Source organism: Alligator mississippiensis, chromosome 3 (assembly GCF_030867095.1).
Source record: "Alligator mississippiensis isolate rAllMis1 chromosome 3, rAllMis1, whole genome shotgun sequence".
In the NCBI taxonomy this organism is placed as follows: domain Eukaryota; kingdom Metazoa; phylum Chordata; order Crocodylia; family Alligatoridae; genus Alligator; species Alligator mississippiensis.
The window spans coordinates 704,294-730,291 of record NC_081826.1 but is presented as its reverse complement, the minus strand read 5'-3'; the positions used below and the strand labels follow the sequence as shown (position 1 = coordinate 730,291).

The 25,998-nt window shown below is 71.0% G+C and overlaps 1 protein-coding gene across 2 annotated transcripts; it reads left to right on the top strand.

Moving 5' to 3' along the window:
• The first annotated feature begins 942 nt into the window (after positions 1–942).
• Positions 943–25,998, top strand: LOC102574297 (microtubule-actin cross-linking factor 1, isoforms 6/7). 2 transcript variants are annotated; one of them, XM_059723606.1, is made up of 39 exons: positions 943–1,547; positions 2,783–2,912; positions 7,583–7,753; positions 7,851–7,996; positions 9,627–9,786; positions 9,905–9,989; positions 10,452–10,693; positions 10,822–10,941; positions 11,605–11,712; positions 11,915–12,133; positions 12,360–12,563; positions 12,879–13,110; positions 13,940–14,166; positions 14,320–14,442; positions 14,549–14,650; positions 14,737–14,838; positions 15,129–15,275; positions 15,501–15,656; positions 15,879–16,076; positions 16,337–16,465; positions 16,685–16,855; positions 17,148–17,303; positions 17,609–17,815; positions 17,908–18,027; positions 18,273–18,442; positions 19,029–19,188; positions 19,341–19,538; positions 20,137–20,262; positions 20,652–20,795; positions 21,336–21,524; positions 21,958–22,072; positions 22,211–22,380; positions 22,685–22,847; positions 23,150–23,304; positions 23,865–23,939; positions 24,162–24,279; positions 24,714–24,904; positions 25,002–25,122; positions 25,209–25,998. In XM_059723606.1, the coding sequence occupies exons 1-39, from the start codon at positions 958–960 to the stop codon at positions 25,232–25,234; spliced, it is 6,366 nt and encodes a 2,121-aa protein (XP_059579589.1). In that variant the 5' UTR covers positions 943–957; the 3' UTR covers positions 25,235–25,998. The 2 variants fall into 2 exon arrangements, with proteins under 2 accessions (XP_059579589.1, XP_059579590.1); XM_059723607.1 differs by lacking the exons at positions 943–1,547; positions 2,783–2,912 and adding exons at positions 3,895–4,326; positions 6,050–6,651.

Sequence of the window (25,998 nt, the reverse complement as noted above, 5' to 3'; positions counted from 1 at the left end):
GGGTTTTGCCTTCCTCCATAGCGGGGGCACGGCCTGAGCCAGGGCTCTCTGCAGCGCCCACGGCCCCCCGGCGGCAGCAGGCCATTGGCAGTCGCGGCCCCCCTGCATCCCGGGGGCAGGGCGGGGCAATGCCTGGGGCTGTGTCAGGGCAACTGTGTTGTGTGGGGTTTGTCCGGGGGGTTTGGATGGGGCTGATCCTGCCTCAGGCAGGGGCTGGACTGGATGTGCCCCGCCGCTCCCTGACCATGAAGCTGGACTAGCCCAGTGCACATCTTCCTTCGGCCGCCGGCTTCCCAGAGGGGACCCTGGCTCAGTTGCCCCTTCCTGAACCGCAGCGACGTGTTCGATTGAGTCCCCTTGTGGAAACCACTGGTTAAACTGGGACCAGAATGGAGGGGAGCTGGGGCTGCCCTGGCCCGCGAGCAGAGGCAGGAAGGGGGCAGGGGGGTGGAGGCACCAGGGCAGTTGGGAGGTTCCTGGGCATCAGAGCAGCCTCCCAGGGGCATCGCATCCCGGCTGGGTGAAGGTGGAGCCTGGTGGTTTCCAACAGGCGACAGGTCGTGGCTGCAGGGGCATGGGGCGCTGGGCCCAAGATCCATTGGGTTCTGGGTCTGGGACCGTCAGGACGAGCAGGTGGGGGCAGACCGGGCCAGACCGGGCACCGAGGATGGACAGGCGGGGGGAGACCCCAGGGGCTGGAGCCGCCGGGGCAGAGCTGTGGCGTCCCCTGCAGGAGGGGGTGGCCTGAGAGTGAGGGCAAGCAGTTGGGGTGGCCGTGCGAGGGGGAGGCTCGGGGGTGTCACGGGTTCACGCGACCCCCTGAGAAGGAGCGGGCTGAGCTGTAGGGCCAGCACTGGGGTGGGGGCTCAGGAGGCAGCGGGCCAGGAGAGATGTCTGGCGAGCGGGGGCTGCTGGAGCCGGGCAGCTTGGAGGGCTCTGGTGGGCCAGGCCTAGGTGATGGGCACCCGTGAGCCACGCTGGGCGGGGTGTGAGGGCTGCAGACCCTGCAGGTTACCCCGTCTCGTACCGACGTGCCGTGCAGCTGTCCCTGCCCTGCGCCGATGCCTGCGGGATCGCCATTTCCCACGGCCGGCAGGTGCATCTGTGGCTGATGGAGGCTCCCAGGTGCAGCCCCTGGCTTGCTCCCCACTCCTTCCCCATCCCCCAGTGCTCCCCTGCACCGGTCCAGCCCCCCGGCCCTCTGTCCACACAGGTCTGGGTAACCCCTCATTCCCGCTCCTTGGGCCACGGCCTGGTGCTGCTGCTTGGGGGGCAGGGGCTGCCGGTGGCGGTCCGGTCCCAGCAAGACGGCTCCTCTCATCTCACTGGGCTTCGCGGCTCCTCTGGGGCTGGGGCACCCTTCCCTGCCCGGCCTGGTCTACACACCTGGCATCCCCGGGACGTTCGCCCTCCCCAGCCCGCCTGGGGGCCTGTAACCCTGCCCTTCTCCCCGTGGTGTTTCTGCAGAAGCTTCTGGCTGTGGAGGACACTGGCATCGCTGGAGAGGGCTTGGAGGTGCCGTCGCCAGACCTGGAGGAGGTGGAGAGGTATGGGTCCCAGCCAGGCCGAGGTGGGGCAGGGAGGGCCGTGCCCCTGGTCCCCTGGCCCAGGCAGCTTCCCCAGGGCCTGGCTCCCTCCCTGCATCAGGCCCTCGCCGCAGGGCTGGGACTGGGACTGCTGAGGTGCTACACCTCTGGCGCAGGCCTGTTGCAACCCGGGAGCTGCCCTGAGCCTGCTCGTGGCTCTCAGGGGCAGGCATGGGGCTGGGTTTCGGCAGTCGCAGCTCCCCTTGCACGCCATGGCCCGCGGTGAGCCCAGCCAGCAGCAGACAAGCACGTGAGGCAGGAGCCAGCGTGAGCAATTCTGCACAGGCCCGGGGTCCCCGTGCAGTGGGGCTGCGTATGGTGGGCATGGACTGTGTGGGTGGGCTCTGAGCCGGCCTGGGTGTGCAGGCAGAGGCCGGGTCCCCGGTGTGCTCTGAGGACAGAGCTCCAGCTGCGCCGGAGGCGCTAATCCCCGCTCAGGAAAAGCCTGAGCTCTGAGCTAGCTCCGTGTCTCGTCCTCTGGGGAGGGGTGCCACAGCAGGGGAGTGCTCCCGGAGTGGGGTGACCCCCCGCCAGCTGCAGCCGGGTCCGGAGCGCGGCCGGTCCTGCCTGCGACAGCCCTGCAGAGCCTGCTGCAGCGGGCAGAGGCATCGCTGGTCTGCGCCTGGAGCGCAGCAATGCAGTGCCAGCCTGTCCCTCCAGCAGATGAGGCCATGCCAGCCTGCCTTTGGCATCTTCCCAGGCCAGCAACCTGGCAGGGGGAGGCAGCCCTGCAGCGCCCCTGCCCGCAGCACAGTACATTACCCAGGGGTGTCTTTTGCTGCCTATTACCCCATAGGGGGGTGCCCATCCTCCACCAGGCACTGCGCTGTGGGCCCTTGGGCCTGTTCCACCAGGGCCTCAACGAAGGGACTCCCCCAGGCCAGACCGAGCTGGGCACAGCCTTGGGGGCAGTGGGGGTGGCAGCACCCCTCCAGCCACCTGGGGAAGCCTGGGGCACCTGGCTGGAGGGGGGCAGTCCTGGGGGTGCTGGGATGTGGGGAGTACGGGGTGCCATCTCTGGGGCCTGGTGGTCCGGGAAGGGCCGGCCCCGGGGGTTCTCTGGGCAGTGGCGTGCAGCCGCGGTGCCTGGGGCATCCTGGGCTGGGGGGCTGGAGAGGGCAGCCCCAGGGCAGGGGCCTGAGTGGGGAGCGATGCCCTGTTGGAGCCGACCCCCACGGTCCTGCCTTGCTCTCCAGGGAATGGAAGAGGCGCGAGTGGAAGGAGTGGAGGCTGGACGTGCGGGAGCAGCTGCTCGCCCTGCGCCACTGGCTGGACGCCCTGGAGAAGAGGCTTCCGGCCCTGCCCGACAGAGCCCCTGCCCTGGAGGTGAGCGCGGGGGTGCGAGGGGTGGGGGCCCGGCCCTCCTGCCGAGATGCACCAGGCAAAGCTCAGGGCGTTTGTGCCAGGCCAGCGGCAGAGCACGGGTGTCCCCCCGGGGCTGCGTGACACAGGCTCTGGCACCTCAGGGCTCCCTGCGCCGTGCCCCGCAGCTCGAGGGCCCGGCCTGCCCCCCCCACGGTGCATCCTGCCCCGCTCCACGTCTTGCTCGGTGACCGTGTGCCGCAGGCCTGGCCCTCGGAGCGCAGCATGCGGGGCTAGCGGGTCCATGCCCGCTCCTCTGGGCCGAGTGCGAACCCAGCTGCCCGGTGCTGCCCTGCGGCCCCTCCCCGCCGGCCTGCCAGCGCGTCCCTTCCTCGCGGCCTTTGTCCCGGCTGGGCCAGCGCGCGGGCTTCGTGCACACATGACGGCACAAACTGAAAGGCCCATTCATGCCGGCCCCGGCACAGACAAAGCTGAGGCCGCGGCACAACCCAGCCGGCTCACGGGATCTGAGGCTGTGGGCTCCTGCCGCCTGCACACAGCCTGCTGGGGGGGAGCCCTGCCACCAGCCCCCCGGGGCCGCACCGGGCCAGGCCCCGGGCAGGCGGCAGAGGCCCCAGATGACCCCCAGGAGCCTCCTGCCTGGGCCGGGGGGAGGCACGGCCCCGGGGGGCACGCAGCAGGGCTCTGCCGGTGCCCACGGGTCTGGGCGTCAAGTCTCCCGATGCCTGGGCCGGCCTGGAGGGAGGGACCTGCCCGGCCCGCCCGGCGTGCTGCGCTGCCGCTGCCCCTGCCCCGCGGCAGGCAGGCAGGGAGGGAGGGAGGGAGGGAGGGCAGCGTCGGCCCGGTGCTGCCCCTCGCCGGGGTCCGAGCCGTGCCCGGCAGGTGCGTGCGGCGCGGGTGCCCCGAGTGCCGGGGGCGCCCCGCTCCGCTCCGCTGCGCTCCGCGCCGCTCCTCCCCTCCCCGCGCGGGGGGCCCTCGGGTCCCTGGTCCCCGGCCCCGGGTGCGGGTGCGGGGCGGGAGCGCGGGATGGCTGCGAGCCCGCGGGGGTTTCCCCGGTAACGCGGCGCTGGAGCCCGGCTGCGCGTTGGCTCGGGACGGAGGCTCCGGCGCTGCCCCGGGACCCGCCCGCGCCGCCCGCGGGGCCGAGCCGAGCCGAGCCGGGCCGGGCCGGGGGCTGCCGCCGCGCTGCGTGCGGGCCCGGGGGCGGCGCGGGGCTGCGGGCGGCCAATCCCCGCCGGCGCCTCCCCCGCAGCCCGGCCCCGGCCCCGGCCCCGCTGCCCGCCGCACCTTGCGCGGCTCCGGCCGGGACCCGCCAGCCCCACGGAGCCACGTGCGGCCCCGCGCCTCGTCCGTCACCGCCCGCACCGCACCGCCAGCGCCGCCAGCGCCGCCCGCAGCCCGCCCGCCGCGCGGCCCGGTAAGTGCGGCCGGCCCGGGCCGGGGGCTGCCGGGGGCTGCCGTCCCACGTGTGCCGCGTGCGGGGGGCTCGGCCCGCGCCCCCGCCTGGCAAGGGGCGCGTGCCCATGTGCGTGTGCAGGTGCACGCGGGTGTGCATGTGCATGCGTACGTGTGCGTATGTGTATGTGTGCGTGCGTGTGTATGTGCATGTGCATGCATGTGCGCGTGGGCATCAGGGCTCGGGACCCCGTGCCCACGTGGCCGTGCTTGGCGCAGGTCGTGTGCTGGTTGTGGGGTGCGTGGCTGCAGCTGTCTGCAGCGCCTGCCCGGGGTTTGTGTGGCGGCAGCTTCTGTGGGGGTGCCCTGTCCCCGTGGGTGGGCGCCTGGCTGGGTGTGTGCCCGTGGCTGCCCATGTGGGTGTGTGTCTGGGGCTGGCTCTGTCTGTGCGGGTGCGTGGCTGTGGCTGTCCTGGCTGTGTGGGACGCGTGGCTACAGCTGGCTGCGTGGGTGCAAGGCTGTGGCTGTCTGTGGGGCGCGTGGCCGTGGCTGTGCAGGTACCTGGCTACGGTTGTCTGTGCAGGCGCGTGGCTGCAGCTGTCCTGGCTGCGTGGGGTGCATGGCTCCGGCTGTCTGCACGGGGACGAGGCTGCGGCTGTGTCTGGCTGTGCAGATGTGAGACTGGCTGCTGGTGCCGGGGATGTGGCAGTGGCTGTCTGTGGTGTGTGGCACAGCTGTCTCTGGGGCACGTGGCCACAGCGGTGCAGGTACCAGCTGGTGCGTGGCTGCGGCTGCCCTGGCGATATGGGGTGCATGGCTGCGGCTGTCTGTGTGGCTGCAAGACTGTGGCTGCAGCTGTCTGAGGAGTATGGCCACATGTGTGTGCATGCCTGGCCACGGCTGCCTGTGGCCTGCACGGCTGGGGCTGCCTGTGGCCTGCACGGCTGGGGCTGCGGCTGCGGCTGCGGCTGGGCGTCTCTGGTGGGAACGCGAGTGTCCGAGTGATGGATGCGCGGTGCAGATGGCAGCGCCGGTGCTTGGGGCGGGGGCCGGCGGGGAGGGTCCTGTCTGGGTGCTCCAGGATTTACAGCCGCAAAGGCAGGCTGGGTGGAGGAGGCGGCGCCTGACTCTTCCTGTCTGGGGGGTGTCTCGGTGACGGATGGCTCCCCAGCCCCCCCGAGCGCCCCGTCTGCGGCAGCGTGCCCCTTTCAGCTCCCTGCGCTGCCTTTGTCAGGGCCCTGCAGACAGATGGCTCCTTTCTCCTGGCTCCAGCCTGCCTGGGAGTTAATCTAATGGTACAAAGCGAGGCCCGTTAGCAGCATCTGCCCGTCTGCCTGGTGCCCTGCGCTGCCTCCCTGGCTAACGAGGTGTGTGCCCACGCCGCTGGGAGCGCCCTGCCACGGCGCCATCCTCTCCTGGACAGCGCCGGGACGGCTCGCTCTCCACCCGCGCCCCTGCAGTGCCCCCAACGGGAGCCCGCTCTGCCCCTGCCTTCACCCCAGGGAGCCAGGCCCCGGAGGTAGACCCGAGCCAGGGCAGCCGGGCCAGGCTCAGCCCCATCATGTGAGGACAGCCCTGTCTGGCCGGGCAGGTGCCCTCCCCCTCTGGGCAGGAGATCTGCACCCAGACCCGGCTCTGAGGCAGCAGGGAAGGGCTCCGGTCCCCGGGATGGGATGAGGATGGCCGTGCAGGGTGGGAGGGATCTGCACCCTCTGCCCCGTAGGGGTAACGTGGCTGCCCCTTAGTTGCAGGTGCCGACCTGAGGTCACCGTGCTGCCACGCCGTGCCGCACCGCGCCATGGGGAACTCGGTGAGCCGGCCCAGCTGCCTGGGGCAGAAGACCCAGAAGTCGGAGGAGTTCCTGAAGGAGTCATACCTCAAGGACCTGGGGCTCGAGGCTGCGCCCCCCGCCACCGGCAGGAACAACGCCGAGGCCCAGGCAGCACCCGCCGAGAAGTCCCCGCTGAGCCCCGTGGTGATCGAGAACGGCTGGAGCCCGGCGCCGAGCGCGGCCAAGAGCCAGCCCAGCAGCCCCCTGCCCAAGCAGAACAACGTGGAGGTCAAGGTGCAGAACGGCAGCACGGGCTGCAACCCGCTCAAGGCCCAGCTGGAGGCCGCGGGGGCGTCCCGGACCCCCCAGCACGTGTCCGCCCCGCGGGGCTCGGGAAGCAGCTGGCCCTGGAAGCCCCTCACCACGCGGGAGGTGACGGAGGTGACAGAGGTGACGGAGACCATTGTGACGGAGATCGTGGAGGTGACCGAGTACCCCGCTGGCGAGCGGGGCGGGGAGCCCGTCGTCACCCGCACCGTGAAGGTGCTGACTGAGCGCTCCGGGGAGCTGGCCGAGGTTAATACGTGATGCTGCCGTGCCCGCGTGCCCCCGGCCGTGCGCAGGAGTCTGCAGGGGCCGCTGGCCCAGGCGTCGCTCGCCTGGGGGTTTCATCAGCCGACAACGCGTCTCTGCGACCCCTGTGGTGCTGGGGCAGGTGCTGGCGCGCTGCAGGGAGCGTGTCCTGTGCCGATGCGCTGCAGGGAGCGTGCCCTGCGCCTTTGCTCTCTGCCTCTGCACCTGCGCCCGGCAGGCGCCTGGAAGGGCTGGTCCTGGGGGCAGGCCCGCTTGCGCCGGTGGGGGGCGTGCATAAGTGTGTATACACGTGTGTGTGTCCAGAGCCATTCACCGTCGTCATGGTTCTGGCGCCATCGGGAACCGCGGGGGGCCTGAGCGAGGTGTTCCCCAAATCGTGGGGGAAAGGAGAGAAATGGCTGCAGCACTTTCTAGGGGCCCCTGACCACCCGGGGCCTGGCATTTTCCTCGCAGGGACCCCGTGCCCACTACCTGCCATCCCCCCGGTGCTGGGGAGGGAGGTGATGGAGCCCTGCAACCGCCCTGTGCCCCCGTAATTCGTCCCGTGCGCTCGGCAATCTCCCAGCTGGGCAGCGATGGACTGGTCGTGCAGCCGCCAGGGCCCGGGCTGCTCTCCTGCGCTGCGCTCTCCCCGCTGTGCTCGCAGGCCTTGGACCCGGGCACCTGGGGGACGGGGCCAGAGCCCACCCTGCCCGTGCTGGCGCATGCGTCTCAGGGAGGCAGGACCGAGTCCTACGGGCAAATCCACGCAGCGGGGCTGGGTGCAGCCTTGCTGGGTCCGTGCTGCCGGCCCCTGCCCTCCCTGGGGTTGCACGGCCAAGGCCCCTGCCCGGCCGGCCGGGCATCGCGTGGTGTCTCCCAGCCCCGGTGGGCTCTGTTCCTGCCCCCGGCATAGCTCCTGCTGCTCCCGCAGGTGACCCAGCGGGTCGTGCCGTTCCTGGAGGATGCCCCGGGTGCGGAGCCGGCCCAGGACTCGCTGGAGAAGCTGCTGAGCTGGGTGACCGACATGGAGGACCTGGTGAGCAACCAGAAGCCGCCCTCGTCTGAGGTGAAGGTGGTGAAAGCCCAGCTGCAGGAGCAGAAGGTGAGGGGGACGTCTGCCGTGGGAGGGCGCCGCGACGTGACCGGGGGGCCAGGGAAGCGCGTTGCGGTCCAGCCAGTTGGACCTCGACTCCCAACAGCTCCTGAAACGGCTCCTGGAGGAGCGGCGGCCCCGCGTGGAGCGCGTCCTGCAGGACAGACAGCCGCCTCCGGAGCCGGACGGACACGAGGGCCTGGCCGAGCTGCAGGAGAAGTGGGCGCAGCTGATCCAGGAGGCGGAGGCCAGGTGAGGCAGTGGTGAGGGCCCCTGGGCTCCCCTTTGCCTGGAGCGTGCAGGGCCAGCAGCAGCCGTGCTCCCACCACCGCAGCAGCCCAAAACGCCAGGCTCAGGCACAGCCCGGGGCCGCTGGGTACTGCAGCTGCCCGTTGCGACAGAGCCTAGATGCCCCGTGCCCTGAAGGCGCCCGTCCAGCTGCCCCTCTGTGGGGCAGAGAGGGCTTGCCCTGGAGCTCGTTGGTGGCAGCCCAGGGGCTTTAGGCACCTGCTCTGTAGACCTGGAGAAAGGAGGGGCCGGGGGAGGCCGTGTAACCCAGCCTCAGTCTTCCACGCTGCCACCCAAGCCCATTCCTTCCCCTCGGGGGACGCGGCATGCAATAGGCCACCTGCCCCCCGCAGCAGCAGTGGCAGGTCGAGGCCGGTGGTGTCTCGTCGCGGCCTCGCCCCCAGGTCGTTCCCCTCTTGTTTCACCTTGTGCCATGGGGCTGGGTGGCCCACGGGGTCACCTCCCCCCGTAGGAGAGGCTGGAGGCTGTGGGATGACTGAGGCTGGGGAGGAGAGGACTCGCTAACGGCCTTCGGGGACCTCCTCTGCGCAGGATGGAGAAGGACGATTCTGTGGCTGCGGGGGACGGGACGGGACACGGGGCCGTGGTGTCCAGCTGCAGCATGGGAAATGTAGCGTAGCCACAGGCCTGCTGCACACACACACACATGCACAAGTGCATACATGCATACACCCGTGCACATGCATGTGCACAGGCATACATGGATGTACGTGCCTACGCATGCATGCATGCACACACATGAATTCATGCCCGCACTCTCAAAGCAGCAGAGCCCTTGCTGTGACCCACGGGGAGGCAAGAGGCAGCAGCGGAGGGCTGGGGTCGACCCTCGCTCCATGGTCACTGCGGGCCCGGCAGCATCCTCTTCTCCAGGGCTCTGCCTTGCAGCCCAGCCCCCCGCCCCAGACCAGGAGACCCCCCCCACTCCCAGCCCCATGGCATCGTGGCCCCAGCGTGTGCCCTGCCCGAGGCCATTGCCACCATCCCTCCCCTCCCCAGGGCCCCAGCAGCTCGGGGCCGTGCGGCTGCGGGTCAGAGCCCCTTTGTGCGCGGCTGGGGCTGTGCTGGAATTTGCATCAGGACACAAAGCGCCTGCCGGGTGAGCCGTGGCCTGGCCAGGCAGACAAAGAGCCCTGGGGGAGCGGGAGGGAGCTGGGCACGGCCGGCTGCCCCGGATGGGGACCAGAGGCGGTCAGCCAGCAAGCTGCCCTCCCCCAACGCCAGGCTGGGCCCTGCAGGGAGGGGGTGCTGGGAGCCCCCGGCCGGGGGACGTGTTTGCACAGGGAAAGGGGCAGCTGGAGGTGCAAAAAGACCCAGTGCAAGGAAGGGCCCTTCCTTGCACCACTCCCTGCTCACGACCCCAGGGCCATGCCACCCTTCCTGCCTGACCCGCGCTGTGACCAGCTCGCTGCGTCCTGCATCTCTGGGCATCACTGCTGGGCCTGATGGCTCCGGGCTGGTGCACAAGCTGGGGCGACCTTGCGGGGCAGAGGGAGAGCGGGGCCAGGAGCGTTTGCCCTTGGCCCCGGCTCCCAGGGCCTGAGACCCTGCTCCTGCCCCGCCACCGCTGCAGGCACAGCTGCCTGGAGCGCATCCTGCCGGCGGCCCAGAGCTTCCAGGAGTCGGTGGACGCCTTCCAGGAGTGGCTCAGCACCACGGAGCGGCACCTGGCCCGGCTCTGGCGTGCCAACGGCTGCGTCAGCCACGTCCGTGACGCCCACCAGCAGATCCAGGTGGGGCTGGGGCCAGAGGACACCGGGCAGCTCCCTGCACATGGGGAGGTCGGGGGTATTGGGGTGGGGGGCCCCCCGGGGCAGGGGCTGCATTCACCCCCACCGGCGTGCTCCACAGGGCCTCTGTGAGGAGATCCGTCCACGGCTCGGTGAGCTGGAGCGGGCACTGGAGAACGGGCAGCGTGTCCTGGAGATGGTGACGGGTGAGCGCGTGGCGCTGGACCAGCGGCCTGGGGATCCCCCCGTTCATGGGGGATGGTGCTCAGACCCCCTCCCTCATTACTGGGGCACGTGGTCCCCCCACGCTGGCAGGAGCGGGGCTCCCCGTGCCCCATGGGCAGGGGTGCAAGGCAGTGCTGTGGGCCAGGACCCCGGGGTCAGCGCTGGTGTGCTCTGGGGGAGCAGCCTGAGGCGGGACGGGCTGGCACGTGGCTGGCGTTGGCCTGTTGCGCCGTGCCGAGGGCACCCAGCCCAGCTCCGCAGCTGCCAGAGCAAGCCCCGTAGCCGTAGGCATAGCCATAGCCGTAGCGGGGGGTCCGGGCTAGCGGGGGGTGGCGGGGTTCAGCAGGTCACAGCTGGGACCGCTCCCCTGCACCGCGGTGGGGGCTGCGCCCGGCTGGCCCCGGGGTCCGAGAGCCTGACCCGACCGCCCACGGCGGCCGCAGGGGAGGAGGCGCAGCTGACCCAGGAGAAGATAGAGTCCCTGCGCATGCGCTACCTGATCGTGGGCCAGAGCAGCAGTGACATCCTGCACCGGCTGGAGCAGACGCTGGAGGCCTCGTCGCGCGTGGGGCCGGCGCAGGAGGACGTGGCTCTCTGGCTCGGCCGCATGGAGAAGGAGCTGGCGGCCGGGGACGCCCAGCTGGGGGCCGGGCCGCAGCCCGTCAGCACCAGTGACCAGGAGAAGGTACCGCGGGCGCTGCGCCGTAGCCCCCACTGAGCTGGGTAGACGCCCCTGCCCTGGGTGCTGCGCCAGGAGCTCCCCAGCCCCGTGCCTGGCCGTGCCCCCACATGGCTGACCCGGGTCTCTCGTAGTTTGAGCAGGTCCTGGACGCCGAGCTCGCGCACCTGGCCCGGCTGGAGGAGCGGCTGGAGGAGCTGGGCCAGGCCCGGCTGGACGCTCAGGCCATCTGCACGCAGCTCAATGACCACAAGGTAGGAGCCCGGGGCTGGGGGTCACGCCGCTGGCACCCTCCCAGCCTGGTGGCCAGTGCAGACAGCGGCTTGGATCCTCCTGTGTGCGTGTACACCGGCCAGGTCGCATAGTGGTGTGTGCAGCCAGGGGTACGAGCACGGACATGTGTGCACCCCCATGCATGCACAGTCACACAGGTACTCACCCTGAGTCATGCATGGCAGGCAGGGCGTGGGAAAGGGGGGAAAGCTCCCTGCCCCACTGAGTCATGGGTAGGTGCACACCACCTTGTGAACCTTGTGCAGCACGCTTGTGCATTCACCAACTTGGTCACAGATGCATACACACCTCACGTGCACACATACGGCTTAAGCCTTGTGCACGCACCTGCACCCCCACTAATGGAACCACACGCTTGTGTGCACACTGTGCGTGCATGCACGTGCCAACCACATGCAAACACGCCCCGCCTGTGTTTTAGGAGCCACGGGTAGGTGAGGGCATGTGGGGTTGGGGCTGAGGGCGGCACTTACTGCCCCGCAGAGGAGGGGGCCTGGTGCTGGACCACCCGGCAGGAGCCCTGCTCCCCTCGGTGCCCTGGTCTGCCCCTGTCCCCTGCAGAGCCCCTCCTGCCCGTGCCCAGGGCAGCGGGACCTGCTACTCCCGTGCCTCTGTCTCACCAGCTCCTCTCCGCTGAGATCCTGCATCACCGCGGCCTGGCGGAGCGCCTGCTGGGCATCTCGGCGCTGCTGCTCCACGCCTGCCCCCCACCCCGCCAGCAGCACCTCCAGGTAAGAAGCCCCCAACCCGGCACTGCCCCCTCACCTCCACGTGGCCGCGGGCATGGGAGGATCGGTTAGCACCACCTCCTGCCCCGCTCCGTGTGCATGGCATACACGCGTGGGGCATGTGCACGGGGCTCCCAGCACCACTGCAGGAGTCGGCATGGGGGGAGGCTGCTGCTGGCCCCACACGACTGCCTCTTTGCTGCAGCCGTCGGTGCAGACCCTGCGGGAGCGCGCGGAGCCGCTGTTCCTGCGCAGCGCGGCCAGTGCCATGCAGCTGGAGCACGCCCAGGCCCTGCTGGCCCAGTTCTCCGAGGCGCACGAGGAGCTCGCGCCCTGGCTGCAGGAGACGCAGCTGGCGGCCGCACGGCTCTGCCCCCATGACATCAGCTACGAGGCCTTCAAGGAGCAGCAGGGGCTGCTGCAGGTGAGGGGCCCGGGCCCGATGCTGCAGGGTGCCAGGCTCTCCCGTGCAGGGGAAGGGGCTCAGCGCTGGCAGGACTGGCCCGGCGCGCAGGGTCCAGCACTGCTGGGGGCCGACCGGGCAGCAGGATGCCTGGTCATGGGGTGGGGCGGCGCAGGGACAGGGTCCTGGGCAAGGGATGGGCTGCAGGGGAGCGGCGGGCATTGACCGGTCCCTGCCGGTGCGGCAGAGCCTGCGGGAGGCCATCGCGGAGCACCGGCCGCCGATGGCGAAGCTGCAGCGCGTGTCGGCGCAGCTGGCAGAGCTGAGCCCGGAGCAGGGCGCCGCTTTCCAGCAGCGCTGGCAGGAGGCCGAGGAGCAGTACGGCCGCATCCGGGAGCGTGTGCGCCGGGCGGCCGCCGTGCTGGAGGACGCCATCCCGCGCTACAGCCAGGTACGGGGGTGGCGTCAGCAGAGCCGTGGCCTGGGGAGCCCGGGAACCACCGGCGCCGGGCTGGACCCCGGGCCCCCACTCCAGTGCTGGGGCCGAGCCGTCCTGTGGGTCCCAAGGCCCTGCTGTGCCCCCAGCGTGGGCTGGGAGATGTGTCGGGTGGCGGGGAGCTGTGCTCTGTGCACCAGCGCACGGCTTTGCCCAGCCCGGTGCCCCCGGCCCGGCGCTCTGCCCACGGCCCCCCCTCCAGCTGCGGGATGCCCTGGGCAGCAGCCCCCGGTGCCCGCAGCCCTTGGAGGGACCTGCCTGTCCCCGCAGCTCACGGAGCGCATGGACCTGCTGCGGGAGTGCCTGGAGCGGCTGCAGAGCCGTGTGCAGGACCCCCCCACAGCTCGGGGCGACGCCACCCACCTGCGCGAGCAGCTGCGTGAGAACAGCCTGGCCCTGGGCGAGCTGGAGAAGCTGGGGGCGGCGCTGGAGACCGTGCGTGTGCAGGGCGCCGAGCTGCTGGCTGGCATGCAGGCCGCCCAGCCCAATGCCGCAGCCACAGGTACCGACCCGCGGCTGCCCGGGTGCACTGCGTTCTCACATACATGTGCACACAGCAGCACTACCCAGGGGGTGCTTCTTGCCACGTGTGTGCGCGCACACACTTGCCCACACAGTTCCTGCAGCCCCGTGGCAGCACTGCCCAGGGGCATACTCCATGCCACATCTATGTGCACACATATTCTCACATGTTCTCAGCAGTGCCTAGGGGGGTACTCCATATGACACACATGTGCACACATATGCATACACAGCACCTGCAGCCCCACAGCAGCAGTGCCTGGGGTGTGCACCATGCCATGCATCTATGCATGCACACCTGGTGCCTGCAACCCCCTGGCAGCACTGTCCAGGCAAGTACTCCATGCCAACCACATGTGTACATACACAGGCACATGCAACACTGCAGCCCCATGGCAACACTGCCCGGGCATGTACTCCCTGCCAACCATGTATGCACACTCATGTGGCACCTGCAGCCCCACAGCAGCACTGCCCAGGGGTGTAGTCCATGACACACATATGCACACATGCAGCACCTGCACCCACATGGCAGCACTGCCCAGGCGTGTAATCCATGCCAACCACATGTGCTCACTTGTGCTCATGCAGCACAGGCGTGTGCCCAGAGGACTCCTGCCCCACGGGCACCGCATGGCGAGGGCTCCCTTCCTGCCCCCGCGGTGACCCCTGCCCCCCGTCTGGGAGGAGAGCCTGGGACCAGCCCCCCGAGCCCCTAGCAGGGACGTGTGGCCAGGGTGCTGGGGCAGCAGCGGGGCCTTGGCCGTGCCGTGGCTGCCCCTCAGCCCCTGCCCCCTCCGGCCCTGCAGCCATCCCGGAGCGCACGGAGCAGCTGCTGAGCCAGTGGCGCAGCCTGCGTGGGCAGTGCCAGGAGCGCGAGCGCTGGCTGCGGGGGCTGCTGGTGCTGGCCGAGCGCTTCTGGCAGGGGCTGGCCGACCTGGCGCTCAGCCTCGGCGACACGCAGCAGGCCGTGCTGGACCTGGAGGACGCCGGCCCCGAGCCCGAAGCCGTGCGTGCGCAGCTCGGCGCCATGCAGGTGCGTGGGGCGGTTCCCCCCATCCCTTTCTACCTGCTGCGCTCGGGCTGCACCGAGCTCTCGCCCCAGACAAGGTCCCGCTGCAGGTCGAGCTCCTCGCAGAGCCTGGGGCCGGACGGGGCCGGGCACTCAGCCGTCCATGCCGTCCCGCAGGCGCTGCGAGAGGAGATCGACTCACTGCAGCAGGACTTGGACTCGCTGGGTACCCTGGGCGTGGAGCTGATGTCGGCCTGCGGGGACTCGGACAAGCCCGACGTCACCAAGAGCCTGGATGACGTGAGCGCGCGGCCGCGGGGAGCTGGGCGGCGGGGGCGCGAGACCTGCCCGCGTGGGGCACGAGCCCTGCGCCTGCGAGCGCCCATTGCCTCCTCCCGCCCCGCAGCTCTACTCGTCCTGGCACAGCCTGAGCAAGGCGTGGGCCGAGCGCAACGTGCGCCTGGAGGAGCAGCTGCAGGCCTCGCTCGCCTACCAGGAGGCCATGCAGGTGAGCGGCGCGGGGCTGCGGGGACCGGGCGGTCTGGGCGACCCTGGGCATGGCGTGACTGCCCCTCACGGCCTGCCACCCCGCAGCGGCTCGTGGAGTGGCTGGACGCGGCGGAGCTGCGCATCGCCGAGGAGTTCCTGGTCGGCGGGGACCTGGAGATGGTGCGGCGGCAGCTGGCCGAGCTGAAGGTAGGAGCGGTCCCGGGGCCTGGCCCCCACTTGCCTCCCCTGCTGCCTCTGCTCCCGATGCCAGCGCCCGCAGGATATTCTGCAGCTGCGCAGCACCATGCACCCGTGCCAAGATGAGTCCTGCTCCGTGCGGGGTCCTCTTGACCACCCGCAGAGGGGGTGACCCCACGGCCCCTTCCCCAGAGGCCGGGCCCCTGAATGTGCTCCCGCTGGGCGTGATGGGGCGCGGGTTGCGGGGGTCCTGGGCATGCAGGGCTGTGCCCAAGGACCCGCACTCCCTGGTCCCGCAGGACTTCAAGCGAGAGCTGTACCAGTGCAAGGTGGACGTGGAGAGCCTGCGGCACCGCGCCGGCCCCGAGGACCGCGGCCCCCCCGCCCCCCTCCGTGCCTTCCGGCAGCGCTGGGACCGCCTGGAGGAGGAGATCGTGAGCCGCCAGGTGGGCGCCGGGCCGCGGTCCCCGGGCGGGCGCTGGCACCAGGGTGCTGCCGGCCCAGCCCTGCACCGTGGGCACGTGGGAGCGGTGCAGCCCATGGGTGGGAGTGGGCTGCAGGGGGGCAGAGCTGGGGAGCCGGGGCCCAGGGGGCACGGCCTGCGTCCAGGCACGGCCCCACGCCGGGCCCAGCCGGGACGAGCTGACGGGCCTGGCTTGGCTCGCCTGCAGCACCAGCTGGAGGCGGCTCTGCTGGGCCTGGGGCAGTTCCAGCACCAGCTGGAGGAGCTGGTGCAGTGGCTGTCCTGCACGGCCCAGCAGCTGCAAGGCCCGACCCCGCTGAGCCTGGATCTGCAGAGCTGCGAGATCGAGCTGGCCAAGCACAAGGTGAGCAGCTGCGGGGGCAGCCGCTGAGCCCCCGGGGCGGGAGCAGGGGAAGGGGCGTCCTGCTGAGGGTCCCAGAGGGCGGGCGGGCAGGCGGGCGGGTGCTGCCATGCCTGGGCCGGCCACGGGCATTGGAGCACGCCATGAGCTTTGGCATCGTGGCCCGAGGGGGGGGCTCTTGTCCCCAGCCGTGACCCTGTCAGGGCTGTGGCCCCCCCGCCGCAGGTGCTGCGCAACGACGTCCTGTCGCACGCCCGCACGGTGCAGTCGGTGAACGAGGCGGGGCAGGGGCTGCTGCTCTCCAGCCTGGGGGACGCCGTGGACGGGCTGCAGTGCAGCCTGCAGCAGCTCAACCAGCGCTGGGACCTCGTGCGCAGCGAGACCGAGAGCCGCCAGCTGGAGCTGGAGAACAACCTCAGCCAGGTACAGGCCACGGGCCACGTGCTGGGCCACCGCCGGCTGCGAGTGGCACTGCATGGCCGTGGCACTGGGGTGCACCGCAGCATCTTGAGGGCCCCGAGCTGTGGCAGGAGCCTGCCGTGAGCCGAGGCAAGGGCAGGGCGTGGGCAGCCGGGACCCTGCTGCGGTATTGGTGCTGGTGCTGGTGCCATGGGGCCGGAGCTGGTGCCGTGGGTCTGGGGGCAGCTGCAGGACCCCCCGACATGGCGCCGGCCTCCCTGCAGGTGCAGGACGTCATGCTGGAGATCACGGACCTGCTGCAGTGGCTGGAGCACGTGGAGCTGCGGCTCTTCTTTTCCAAGCCAGGCTGGGGTCACCCCGACACCACCAAGGAGACGCTCGCAGCACACCTGGTGAGCAGCCCCAGGCCCCCGCATGCGCCCGGCCACCAGCCTGCCAGCGCGTCCTGCCAGGTCATCGGGGGAGCAGACAGGCTGGGCGCTGGGCCTCCGGGCAGCTCCTCGACTGCCCCTTCCCCGGCTGGGATGCTAGAGCCTTCCTCCTCCTCCTCCTCCTGTCCCCGGCTCGGGGCTCCGCTGATGCCCCCGGGCTGCTGTGCCTTCCCTCTGCAGGAGCTGTGCAAGGAGATGGAGTCAAAGCAGCAGGCGTACAATGGCGTGCGGGACCGGCTGCAGCGCCTGCTGGCCTCCTGCGCCGCGGCCCGGCCCTGCAGCACGGAGCACAGCCTGCGCATCCTGGAGCAGAAGTGGGAGAGCGTCCACGCCGAGGTGCAGGAGAGGAAGGTGTGTGCGGGTGTGCACTCCTGTGCGTACTGCCCGGTTGGGATCATGTTTGCATATGCCTTGTGATAGGACCACGTGTGTGCCTGTGTGGCCATGTAAGTGGCCGTTGTCTGGGCTAGCGTGTGCTTATACATATGTGTCCTTTGGCTCAGGCTGTGGGTGCCTGTGTGCTTGTGCCTGCCTCCTGGATGGTGTGTGAGTGTATGTACGTGTGTGCACACCCACCTGCTGCCTGGAGTAGCGTGTGCTCACGCCTGTGCCGGTTGGCTGGCACGCGTGCGTGTGTGTGCAGGAGCGGCTGGCCGAGGGGCTGACGGTCACCACCGAGTTCCACAGCACGGTGCAGGAGCTGCTGCAGTGGGTGGCGCAGACGGACGAGAGCCTGAGCGCGCCCCCGGCACCCAGCTTCGTCCTGGAGACCGTCATGCAGCAGATCCAGGAGCACAAGGTGAGCGCAGCCTGTCCTGCGCCAGCCCTTCCCGGGGCCGGGGCCAGGGCCGTGCCCGTGCGGGCCTCCCCCGGCTGGCTTAGAGCCCGGGTCTCATGGCCCACAACGTGCCCCCGGGGCTGGGGCTCGGGGCTGGTGGGCTCCCCCGGGAGCTCCGGGCTTGCCCCGCGGGGTGCCTACGCCCTGCAGGTAGCGATGCCCGTGTCTGTGTGGCACGGGCAAGGTGCGGGTCTCATGTCTCCCGCTGCCCCCGTCGGGGTGTGAGGCCCAGCTCCTGCTGCGCTCACAGCCCCGGCTCCCGGCAGGTGCTGGTGAAGGAGGTGAGCGCCCGCGGGGAGAAGCTGGCCGGCCTGGAGGCCGTGGCCTCGCGCCTGAAGGACTTCAGCCGGAAGCAGGACGGCGCGGTGGTGCAGAGCCTGGTGCTGACGGCCAAGGAGCGGCTGGCCAAGGTGCTGCAGCGCACCGCCGAGCGCGGCACCGCGCTGGAGGATGCTCGCAAGCGCGCCAAGCAGGTACCGCAGCCGGGCGGGGCCTGCGCTGGTGCCTCCACAGGCCTGTGCCCGCAGCCCCTGACTCCCCCCCACCCCCGTGCCGCCCATTTCAGTTCAGCGAGTCCCGGCGGCTGCTGCTGGACTGGATGGACGAGGCGGAGCAGGCGCTGGAGGCCCCCGGCGAGCCGCCCGCGAGCCAGGAGGAGATCAAGTGCCAGCTGGCTGAGCACAAGGTGAGGTTCGCTCCGGGCTTCGGGCCGGGGCAGAAGGGTGGGCAGGCAGGCGGTTGGATGGATGGCGGTGCCCTCTGGAGCAATTGCCAAGGGCAGAGCTGGCATCCTGGAGCTCAGCACGGCCCCGGCTTCCCACCACCCCGTTGCACCCGGAGTCTCTGTGCTGGCACGCGGCCTCCCCTTGCCCCCCCGGAGCAGCAGGGCAGAGCTACGGTCTGAGGAGCTGACCTCTCCCCCATGCGCAGGACTTCCAGAAGGTGCTGCGAGCCAAGCGGCCCGTGTACGAGGCCACGCTGCGCAGCGGGCGCGCGCTGCGGGAGAAGGCGCAGCTGCCTGAGGACGTGCAGCCACTGGAGGAGCTGCTGGGGCAGCTGCGGGAGCGCTGGGACGGCCTGAGCAGCCGTGCCGTGGAAAGGTGAGGCCGGCGCTGGTGCTGGGCTCTGTGGGCCAAGACCCTGCCGCTGTGCGCCCCACGGCTCCCCTCGGCCCCTGCCTGTTGCACCTCCACGCCTCACGACCCGTGTGCTGCCCTGCCACGCACCCGACTGCACTGCCTGGTCAGGGGCTCTGCCCCACCGAACACGCACACATGCAGGTACACGCACGTATTTGCATGCGTGCACATGCACACATATCTGTGCAAACACACACGCATGTATTTGCATACATGTGGCACATACTTTCATGCACATGCATTCCCACATGTACTTGCATGCCTACACACACACACACACACACACACACACAGGCATACACATATAATGCACATACTTGCATACCCACGTATGCACTTGGATGCACACACATGTATTTGCATACACATGATGCCCATAGTTGTATAGGCACATATTTGGATGCACACACACACATCCTTGCACGCACGCACGTGCATACATACGTGCACATTCTCCCCGCCCATGGCAGGGCCACAGCTCAGCTCCCCGTGCCTGCTCGCTCACCCACGCCCTCCCAGGTCGGCCCTGACCCCCCTCCCCTGGCAGGCAGCACCAGCTGGAGGAGAGCTTGCTGTTCTCGGGGAAGTTCACGGACGCGCTGCAGGCGCTCATGGACTGGCTGTACCGGGCCGAGCCGCAGCTGTGCGAGGAGGCGCCCATCGGGGGCGACCGTGACCTGGTCAGCGACCTCATGGACAAGCATAAGGTCCGTGTGCCCCGTCGAGCCTGCCCTGGTCCCGAGCCCGTGGGGCAGGGTAGGGGGAAATGCCCCAGCAGGGACTGAAGCGCCCGCCCGGGGAGCATCCGGCCAGCTCTGCCAGGCGGTGGCCGTGACTGCCCGGTCCTGCCGCCTGCCAGGTGTTCCAGAAGGAGCTGGGCAAGCGTGCCAGCTGCATCAAGATGCTGAAGCGCTCGGTACGGGACCTGACCCGCGGCAGCAGCAGCGCCGACTCCCAGTGGCTGCAGAAGCAGATGGAGGAGCTGAGCACACGCTGGGACCTGGTCTGCAAGCTCTCCGTGTCCAAGCAGGCCCGGCTGGAGGCTGCACTCCGGCAGGTGAGGGCAGGCGGGGCGCGGGCCGTTAGCGTCTGTCTGTGCAGGGAGTAGCCCCCGGCCGACCGTGCAGTCAGAGCTGACGGGGCAGCGCGGACGTCCTGCCTCAGCCCCGGAGCCGGCGTTTGAGGGTCAGCTCAGGCTGGGAATGGACGTTGCGTGTGTCCCTGGGCAAGTCGTGGCTTGTCCTGGAGCAGGAATATCCCGGGATTGGCACGTCCACACACCACCTGTGTAGGCAAGGCTTTGCTGCTTTCCTGCCTTGCCCCTGTTGAGTCAATGGGGCAGCCGTTCGGGTGCACTTTGCAAGGTCCCAGGATAAAGGGCCGGCACTTCTTGTCCTGGGAAACACGCTGGGATTTATCCCAGGGCAGCTGCCATGGGTGCCTGAACACTTGCCCTCTGTGCTGGGGTAAAATGGTTTGTCCCGGGACAAATGCGATGTCTGCGTGTAGCCCTGGTCATGCCCCGGCGGTTCCCAGCTGGGCGCGAGCGCTGCTCCCAGCAGGGCCGTGGGCCCCGTGCGCTGGGTGCGGGCTCCCGGGGAGGGGCACGGGGTGCAGGGCACAGCCGGGCCCATGCGACCACTGTCCCGTGCCAGGCGGAGGAGTTCCACACGCTAGTACAAGCCTTCCTGGGCCGCCTGTGCGAGTCGGAGAAAGCCCTCAAGTACGGCGTCTTCCCGGAGGAGGAGGCCGCAGTGCAGGAGTGCCAGAGCCAGCTGCAGGTGAGCGCCCGTGCGGGTGACCCTGCGGCGGGGCTGCGGCGTGCAACGAGGGGTGCCTGCGGGCTGCTCACGCTCTGCCCTCGCAGCCCTGGCTGGGCGCTGGCACTCGAGTGGGGCCGGGTGGGGAGGCAGTGCCCGGGCAGGGGCCTGGCCCCATCTCAAATCCCTGGTGACGGCCACAGCCACAGACCTCAGGCCACGGTGTCGCCAGGCCCCGGAGGACAGACGCCGGAGATGGGGGCCTTCTCGGTGCCCTCAGAGCACGGGGCGCTCTCCCTTGCGTGGGGGCGGCTAACCCATTCAACCCCAGGGTACGGCAGCCCGCAGGCGGGAGGGGAAACTGAGGCAGGCTGGCACAGAGGTCACCGCGCCCTCCTGCGTGCCCGCAGGAGCTGATGAAGACGCTGCAGTGCCAGCAGCTGGAGCTGGAGTGCATCGCGTCGCTGGGCGAGGAGATCCTGGCTGCCTGCCACCCTGACGCCATCATCACCATCAAGTCCTGGATCACCGTGGCCAGGAGCCGCTTCCAGGAGGTGAGGGCACGAGGGCCGGAACCAGCCGCTGGGGGCGCGCGCCCGCCGGGCCTGTCCCGGGGGCCGGAGACACGGTGATGGCATCGCGGACCGCTGGGTTTGGCTTGGCCCGTGTCCCCGGGTCTCTGCCATCTTCTCCCTGGGGCGAGCTCACGTTGCGCTCTCAGGGGCGCGGGGCCCCCTGGCTCCCTGCCCTCCCCGCGGCGCCTGGGGATGAAAGCCGGGGGAGTAGCCGGGGTGGGAAGCACACGGCACGCAGCGCCTGGCGCTCGGGGAGCGTGGCACCAGCCCTCGCTTCTGGGCGGCATCGTCCTCGGGCTGGCGGCAGACCGCGGTCTCTCTGCTGGGCTGGGCTGGGCTGGGCGGATGGAGGGACCCCTGATGTGTGCCGGACGCCCGCCAGCACCACCCGGGATGCCAGCGCAGTCAGCACGACGGGGCTGGCTCCGGCGCACCCGGCTAGGCTTGCAGGTGCCCGGGAGCGGTCGCCGGGTGCCAAGGGGGGTGCATGCCATGCTGTGCCACGCCGTGCCGTCGCAGGTGCTGAGCTGGGCGCAGCAGCAGGGCGAGCGGCTGCAGGCGCAGACGGCCAGCCTGGCGGCGGAGCGGGCGGAGACAGCGCGGCTCATCGACTGGATCACGGCCGCCGAGGAGGCGCTGGGCCTGCGTGACCAGGAGCCGCTGCCCGAGGACGCCGAGCAGCTGGAGGAGCTCAACGCCCAGCACACGGTAACGGGCCGGGGGGCAGGACCACACCGTGACCCTGTGGCCCCCAAACCGAGCCGCACCGCGCTCCCTCCCGTCCAGCCCCCGTCCGCAGCCGGCGCGCTCTGCCCCGGCCCAGCAGCAGGGTGGCCGGGCCGCGATGCCCGTGCTGCTGCGTCTGACACCGGCGCTGGGGACCCCAGACTGCCCTGCACCGCTCCCCGGCAGCGCCCGGCCCCTGGCTCCGGCACCCGTGGCTGCCCTGCGCGCTCGCCCCGTTTCGCCCCACAACCGCTGCAGAAACGTCCCGGGCCCAGAGCGGGGCGGGAGTCCTGCGAGCCGCGCCGAGACCCAGCGCCAGCCCGGGGCTCCTGGCCAGGCCCCGCGGCTCCCCACAGCTGCCTTGTCCCCGGGGCGGCCCGGCTCCGAGGGTGAGAGTCCCGTCGCGGCCCCGCAGGTGTTCCTGGAGGAGCTGAACCGCAAGCAGCCGGACGTGGAGAAGGCCACCAAGAGCTGCAAGCGCAAGCTGGGCCCCGAGCTGGGGCCGCCCGCCGCCCGCCGGCTCTCCGCACGTAAGGACCCCGCCTCGTAGCCGCATGCCCGCCGGCTCTCCGCACGCAGGGGCCCTGGCCCCGGCCAACCCTGCACGTGAGGGCGCCGTCCCGCCGTCCCGCCCCACTCAGGCCCGCCTGTCCCCTGGCTGCTTGCAGGGCGCCGGAGCACCGCCAAGGCCCCCCACGCCGTCCCCGCGGTGCCGCTCGTCGACCTGGAGCCCCAGAGCCCGCTCATGGCCCAGCTCCTGCACCGCTGGCAGCAGCTCTGGCTCCTGGCCCTGGACCGGCAGTACCGGCTCCAGACGGCTCTGCAGCGCCTGCGGGAGGTGAGGCCGTCCCCGCATGCGGGGGTGTGGATGCGCCGGGGGATGCTGCCCAGGCCACGTCTGCTCCGGGCGCGGGGCTCCCGCGGGGCGCAGGCCGGGGGCTGAGGGCTGCCCCGTAGGGCCCTGCTCCCCTCTGTCGTGGCTGGGGGCTCGTGGGATGAGCAGAGCCAGGCAGGAGGGGCGCGTGCCACCCACGCCAGAGCCAGGGATGCTCCTGGCAGGGAGGGGATCCCCGCCCGGCTTGGCAGGACGGAGCTGGCGGGCTCCCCGCCTCGGGGTCTAACCGGCGGCCTGTCTCCCGGAGCTGGAGGAGTTTGCGCACTTTGACTTCGGGGTCTGGCGGAAGCGCTACATGCAGTGGATCAGCCACATGAAGTCCCGGGTCCTGGATGTCTTCCGCGGCATCGACCGGGACCAGGACGGGCGCATCAGCCAGCGCGAGTTCATTGACAGTGTCCTTTCCTCCAGTGAGCGCTGGCATGGCATGGCGTGGTGCGGCGCGGCGCGGCGCGGCGTGGCGCGGCGCAGGGACGTGGTTCGGGGAGCTCCCGGTCGGTCACCAGTGCTTGTGCTGGGCTCTCGGCCGGAGGGGCGCGAGCTGCGGTTCCAGGGGCCCTGCCCGTCGCGTGCTGGCTGCAGCAGCTGGGCCAGGGTCATGCTGGGGGGCACTGGTGCATCCCTGGCTGAGGCAGGGAAGGGACCCGGGTGGTGGCCGGGGACGGTCCGGCCAGACCTATGGCCGCTCCACGGGCTGCTCTTGCTCCCCCAGAGTTCCCCACCAACGTGCTGGAGATGAGCGCCGTGGCCAACATCTTCGACACCAACGGCGACGGCTTCATCGACTACTATGAGTTCGTCAGCACCCTGCACCCCAACCGGGACCCGCTGCGCCGGGCCGGCGACGCCGACCGCATCCAGGACGAGGTGTGGGGATGGGGGCTGAGCCCTGGAGGCGCTGGGCTCCGGCGCTGGGGGAGGGCGCTGCTCTGGGCCAGGCTGGGGCAGGGAAGCAGAAAGCCCCAAAGTGGAAGTCCTCCGTGACCTAGTTCAACAAGGACAAATGCAGAGTCCCGCACTCAGGAGGAGTGATCCCCTGCACCGGGGCAGGCGGGGGTGACGGGCTGGGCAGAGCTCTGCAGAAAAGGACCTGGGGGGACAGGGGACGAGAAGCTGGACAGGAGCCGGCAGTGTGCCCTTGGTGCCAAGAAGGCGACCGGCATCCTGGGCTGCATCAGTAGGAGCGTTGCCGGCAGATCGAGAGCAGCGATTCTACCCCTCTATTCAGCACCGGGGAGCCACTTCTGGATCCTGTGTCCAGTTTTGGGGTCCCCACTGCAGAAAGGCTGTGGACACGTTGGAGAGAGTCCAGCGGAGGGGAACGGAAATGGTTGTGGGGCTGGGGGACAGGACTGCCTGGGCTGCAGGGTGATGGGCGCAGGCTCGGCCCAGCCTTTGCGCTGACGCCGCGTGCGGGGCCGTTGCAGGTCAACAGGCAGGTGGCCCAGTGCAACTGCGCCAAGCGCTTCCAGGTGGAGCAGATCAGCGCCAACAGGTACCGGGTAAGCATCACGCCCCCCGCCCCCCACAACCACGGGCTGCACCTGGGAGCCGCTCCCCCCGGGGCCCGGGCCACGTGCAGACGGGCCCCTGCGCAGCATGCAGACACCCCCTCCCCCAGTCCCTGTAGCCGTACCATCGAGCTCCCATTGAGGCCCCAGCCGTGCCCCTGCCCTTGCCCTTGCCCTGCCCACGGGCCGCGGCTCACACGGCCGCCGTTGCAGTTTGGGGAGTCGCAGCAGCTGCGCATGGTGCGGATCCTGCGCAGCACCCTGATGGTGCGCGTGGGCGGAGGCTGGATCGCGCTGGACGAGTTCCTGGTGAAGAACGACCCCTGCCGAGGTAGGAGGTGCCAGGGCGGGGCAGGCTGGGCTAGGGCAGTGACCTGTGACCTCTGACCTGCCTGGGCCTGGGGCAGCACCCTCTGCGCCCACCGCCCTGGGGCCGTCGCCTCCGGGTGCCCCGATGAGCGCGGGGAGCCGGTGCCCGCAGCCCAGACTGCACAGGGACCCTCGGCGCCCCCGGCCGTGCAGGGGCCGGGACTCGCGGGATGGCCCGGGCCCATGGGGCGCACCCGCCAGGACGGGCCCAGCCCCTCGGGGAGGAGAGGGCTCATGCGTCGGGCTCCAGCCCCGCGTGCGGTCCTGATCCTGGTGAGGCCCGGAGACGGGGGAGCCGGGCACCTCCAGCCTCGGAGATGCGGGGCCGGAGCCCTGCGCCCCAGGGGGGCGGACGCAGGCGCAGGCCCCGGTGCCCAGCCCCCCCTCCTCCGCCAGTGAAGGGGCGCACCAACCTGAAGATCAACGAGAAGTACCTGTCCCCCGATGCCTTCGGGGCCGCGGCTGCCGCCAAGTGCTCCGGGAACCAGTCGGCCCCGTCCTCCAAGGTGCTGTCGCCCAGCCGCTCCAACTCCAGCCTCAGCCTCTACAGCAGCGCCTCCGCGCCCAGCAGCCCCCTCGCCCGCAAGGTAACTGCCCGGGCGCGGGGCCCGACCCGCCAGGACCGCGGGCATCGCTGGGGCCCCGTGCCCGGCCCGCGGCACTCCCCGCCCTCTCTGCCCGCAGTCCGTGCTGCGCAGGACGCGCTCCGGCGACCGGTGCCAGCGCTCCCGCGGCTCCCTCCTGGCCGACGGCGCCGAGCTGCGGTTCACCGCGGCCGAGGACAGCGCCGACCCGGCGCCCCCAGGTGAGAGCGGGGCGTGGGGCGGCGCGGGGCGGGGGTGCCCCCGGCCCCGAGCGGCTGTGGACGGGCGCTCTCTGCTTTGTCCGCAGAGCCCCCCGAAGGCCCCCCCACCTGAGAGCCGCGGCCGCCGTCCTGCGCCTGCGGAGACGCCTCCCCACGGGCAGAGCCGAGCGCCTGGCCCCACTCAGGACTTCCCACCTGCCCCCGGGCCGCAGCGCCGGCCGCACGCCGCGGGCCCACTGCTCGGGGCCGCAGCGCGGCTCTGCGAGGGCCGAGCTGTCTGCGCCCGCCGGCACCCGCTGGGCCCGGCCCAGGATATATGCAAACACCCGTGACCCCCCGCCTGCCCACCCACCCCGGCACTGTACATACCCCCGGCTGGGCGCCCGCAGGCAGCACGGGGGGGGCTTAGGGCAGCATCGTGCCCCCAGGGACACGGCCCCGATCCTGCGGACCCCGGTGCCCCCCAGCGGGGACCTCGGCCTGTGGGGGCAGGCGGCCCCGGCGGCGGCTGCCCCTTGACCTCTGCCCCCCTGCCCGGACCCTGCTGCCCGGTGGGGCTGTGACCTGGGCCGTGCCGGCGGCAGGAGCCCTTCTCCGGTGCTAACCCCCGCCCCGGCCCCTGCAGCCGGTCGGCAGCCCCCAGCTGCTCCCCGGCCTTGCCGAGCTGGGGTCCCCGATGCCGCCCGCCCTGCCCCTGCCGAGCCCCGAGCCCTGCCTGCAGCGCTGCCCCCCGGCCGCAGGGCCCGTCCCGCTGGCCTCGGCCGCGCATGTCCCCGTCACCCCTCGCTAACCTGACAGCAATAGAGCTGAATGTACCCGCGGGCCTGGCCGCGCCGCGCCGCCAGCGACAGTAAAGAGTAGATTTTTCTATGAGCA

Excerpts from the sequence above, each read along its gene's own strand:
- LOC102574297 (XM_059723606.1), top strand. The coding sequence starts at position 958 with ATGGGCACCCGTGAGCCACGCTGGGCGGGGTGTGAGGGCTGCAGACCC. Across the intron at positions 2,913-7,582 it reads ACAGAGCCCCTGCCCTGGAG|GTGACCCAGCGGGTCGTGCC; the intron begins GTGAGCGCGGGG and ends CTGCTCCCGCAG. Across the intron at positions 19,539-20,136 it reads TGGAGGCTGCACTCCGGCAG|GCGGAGGAGTTCCACACGCT; the intron begins GTGAGGGCAGGC and ends GTCCCGTGCCAG.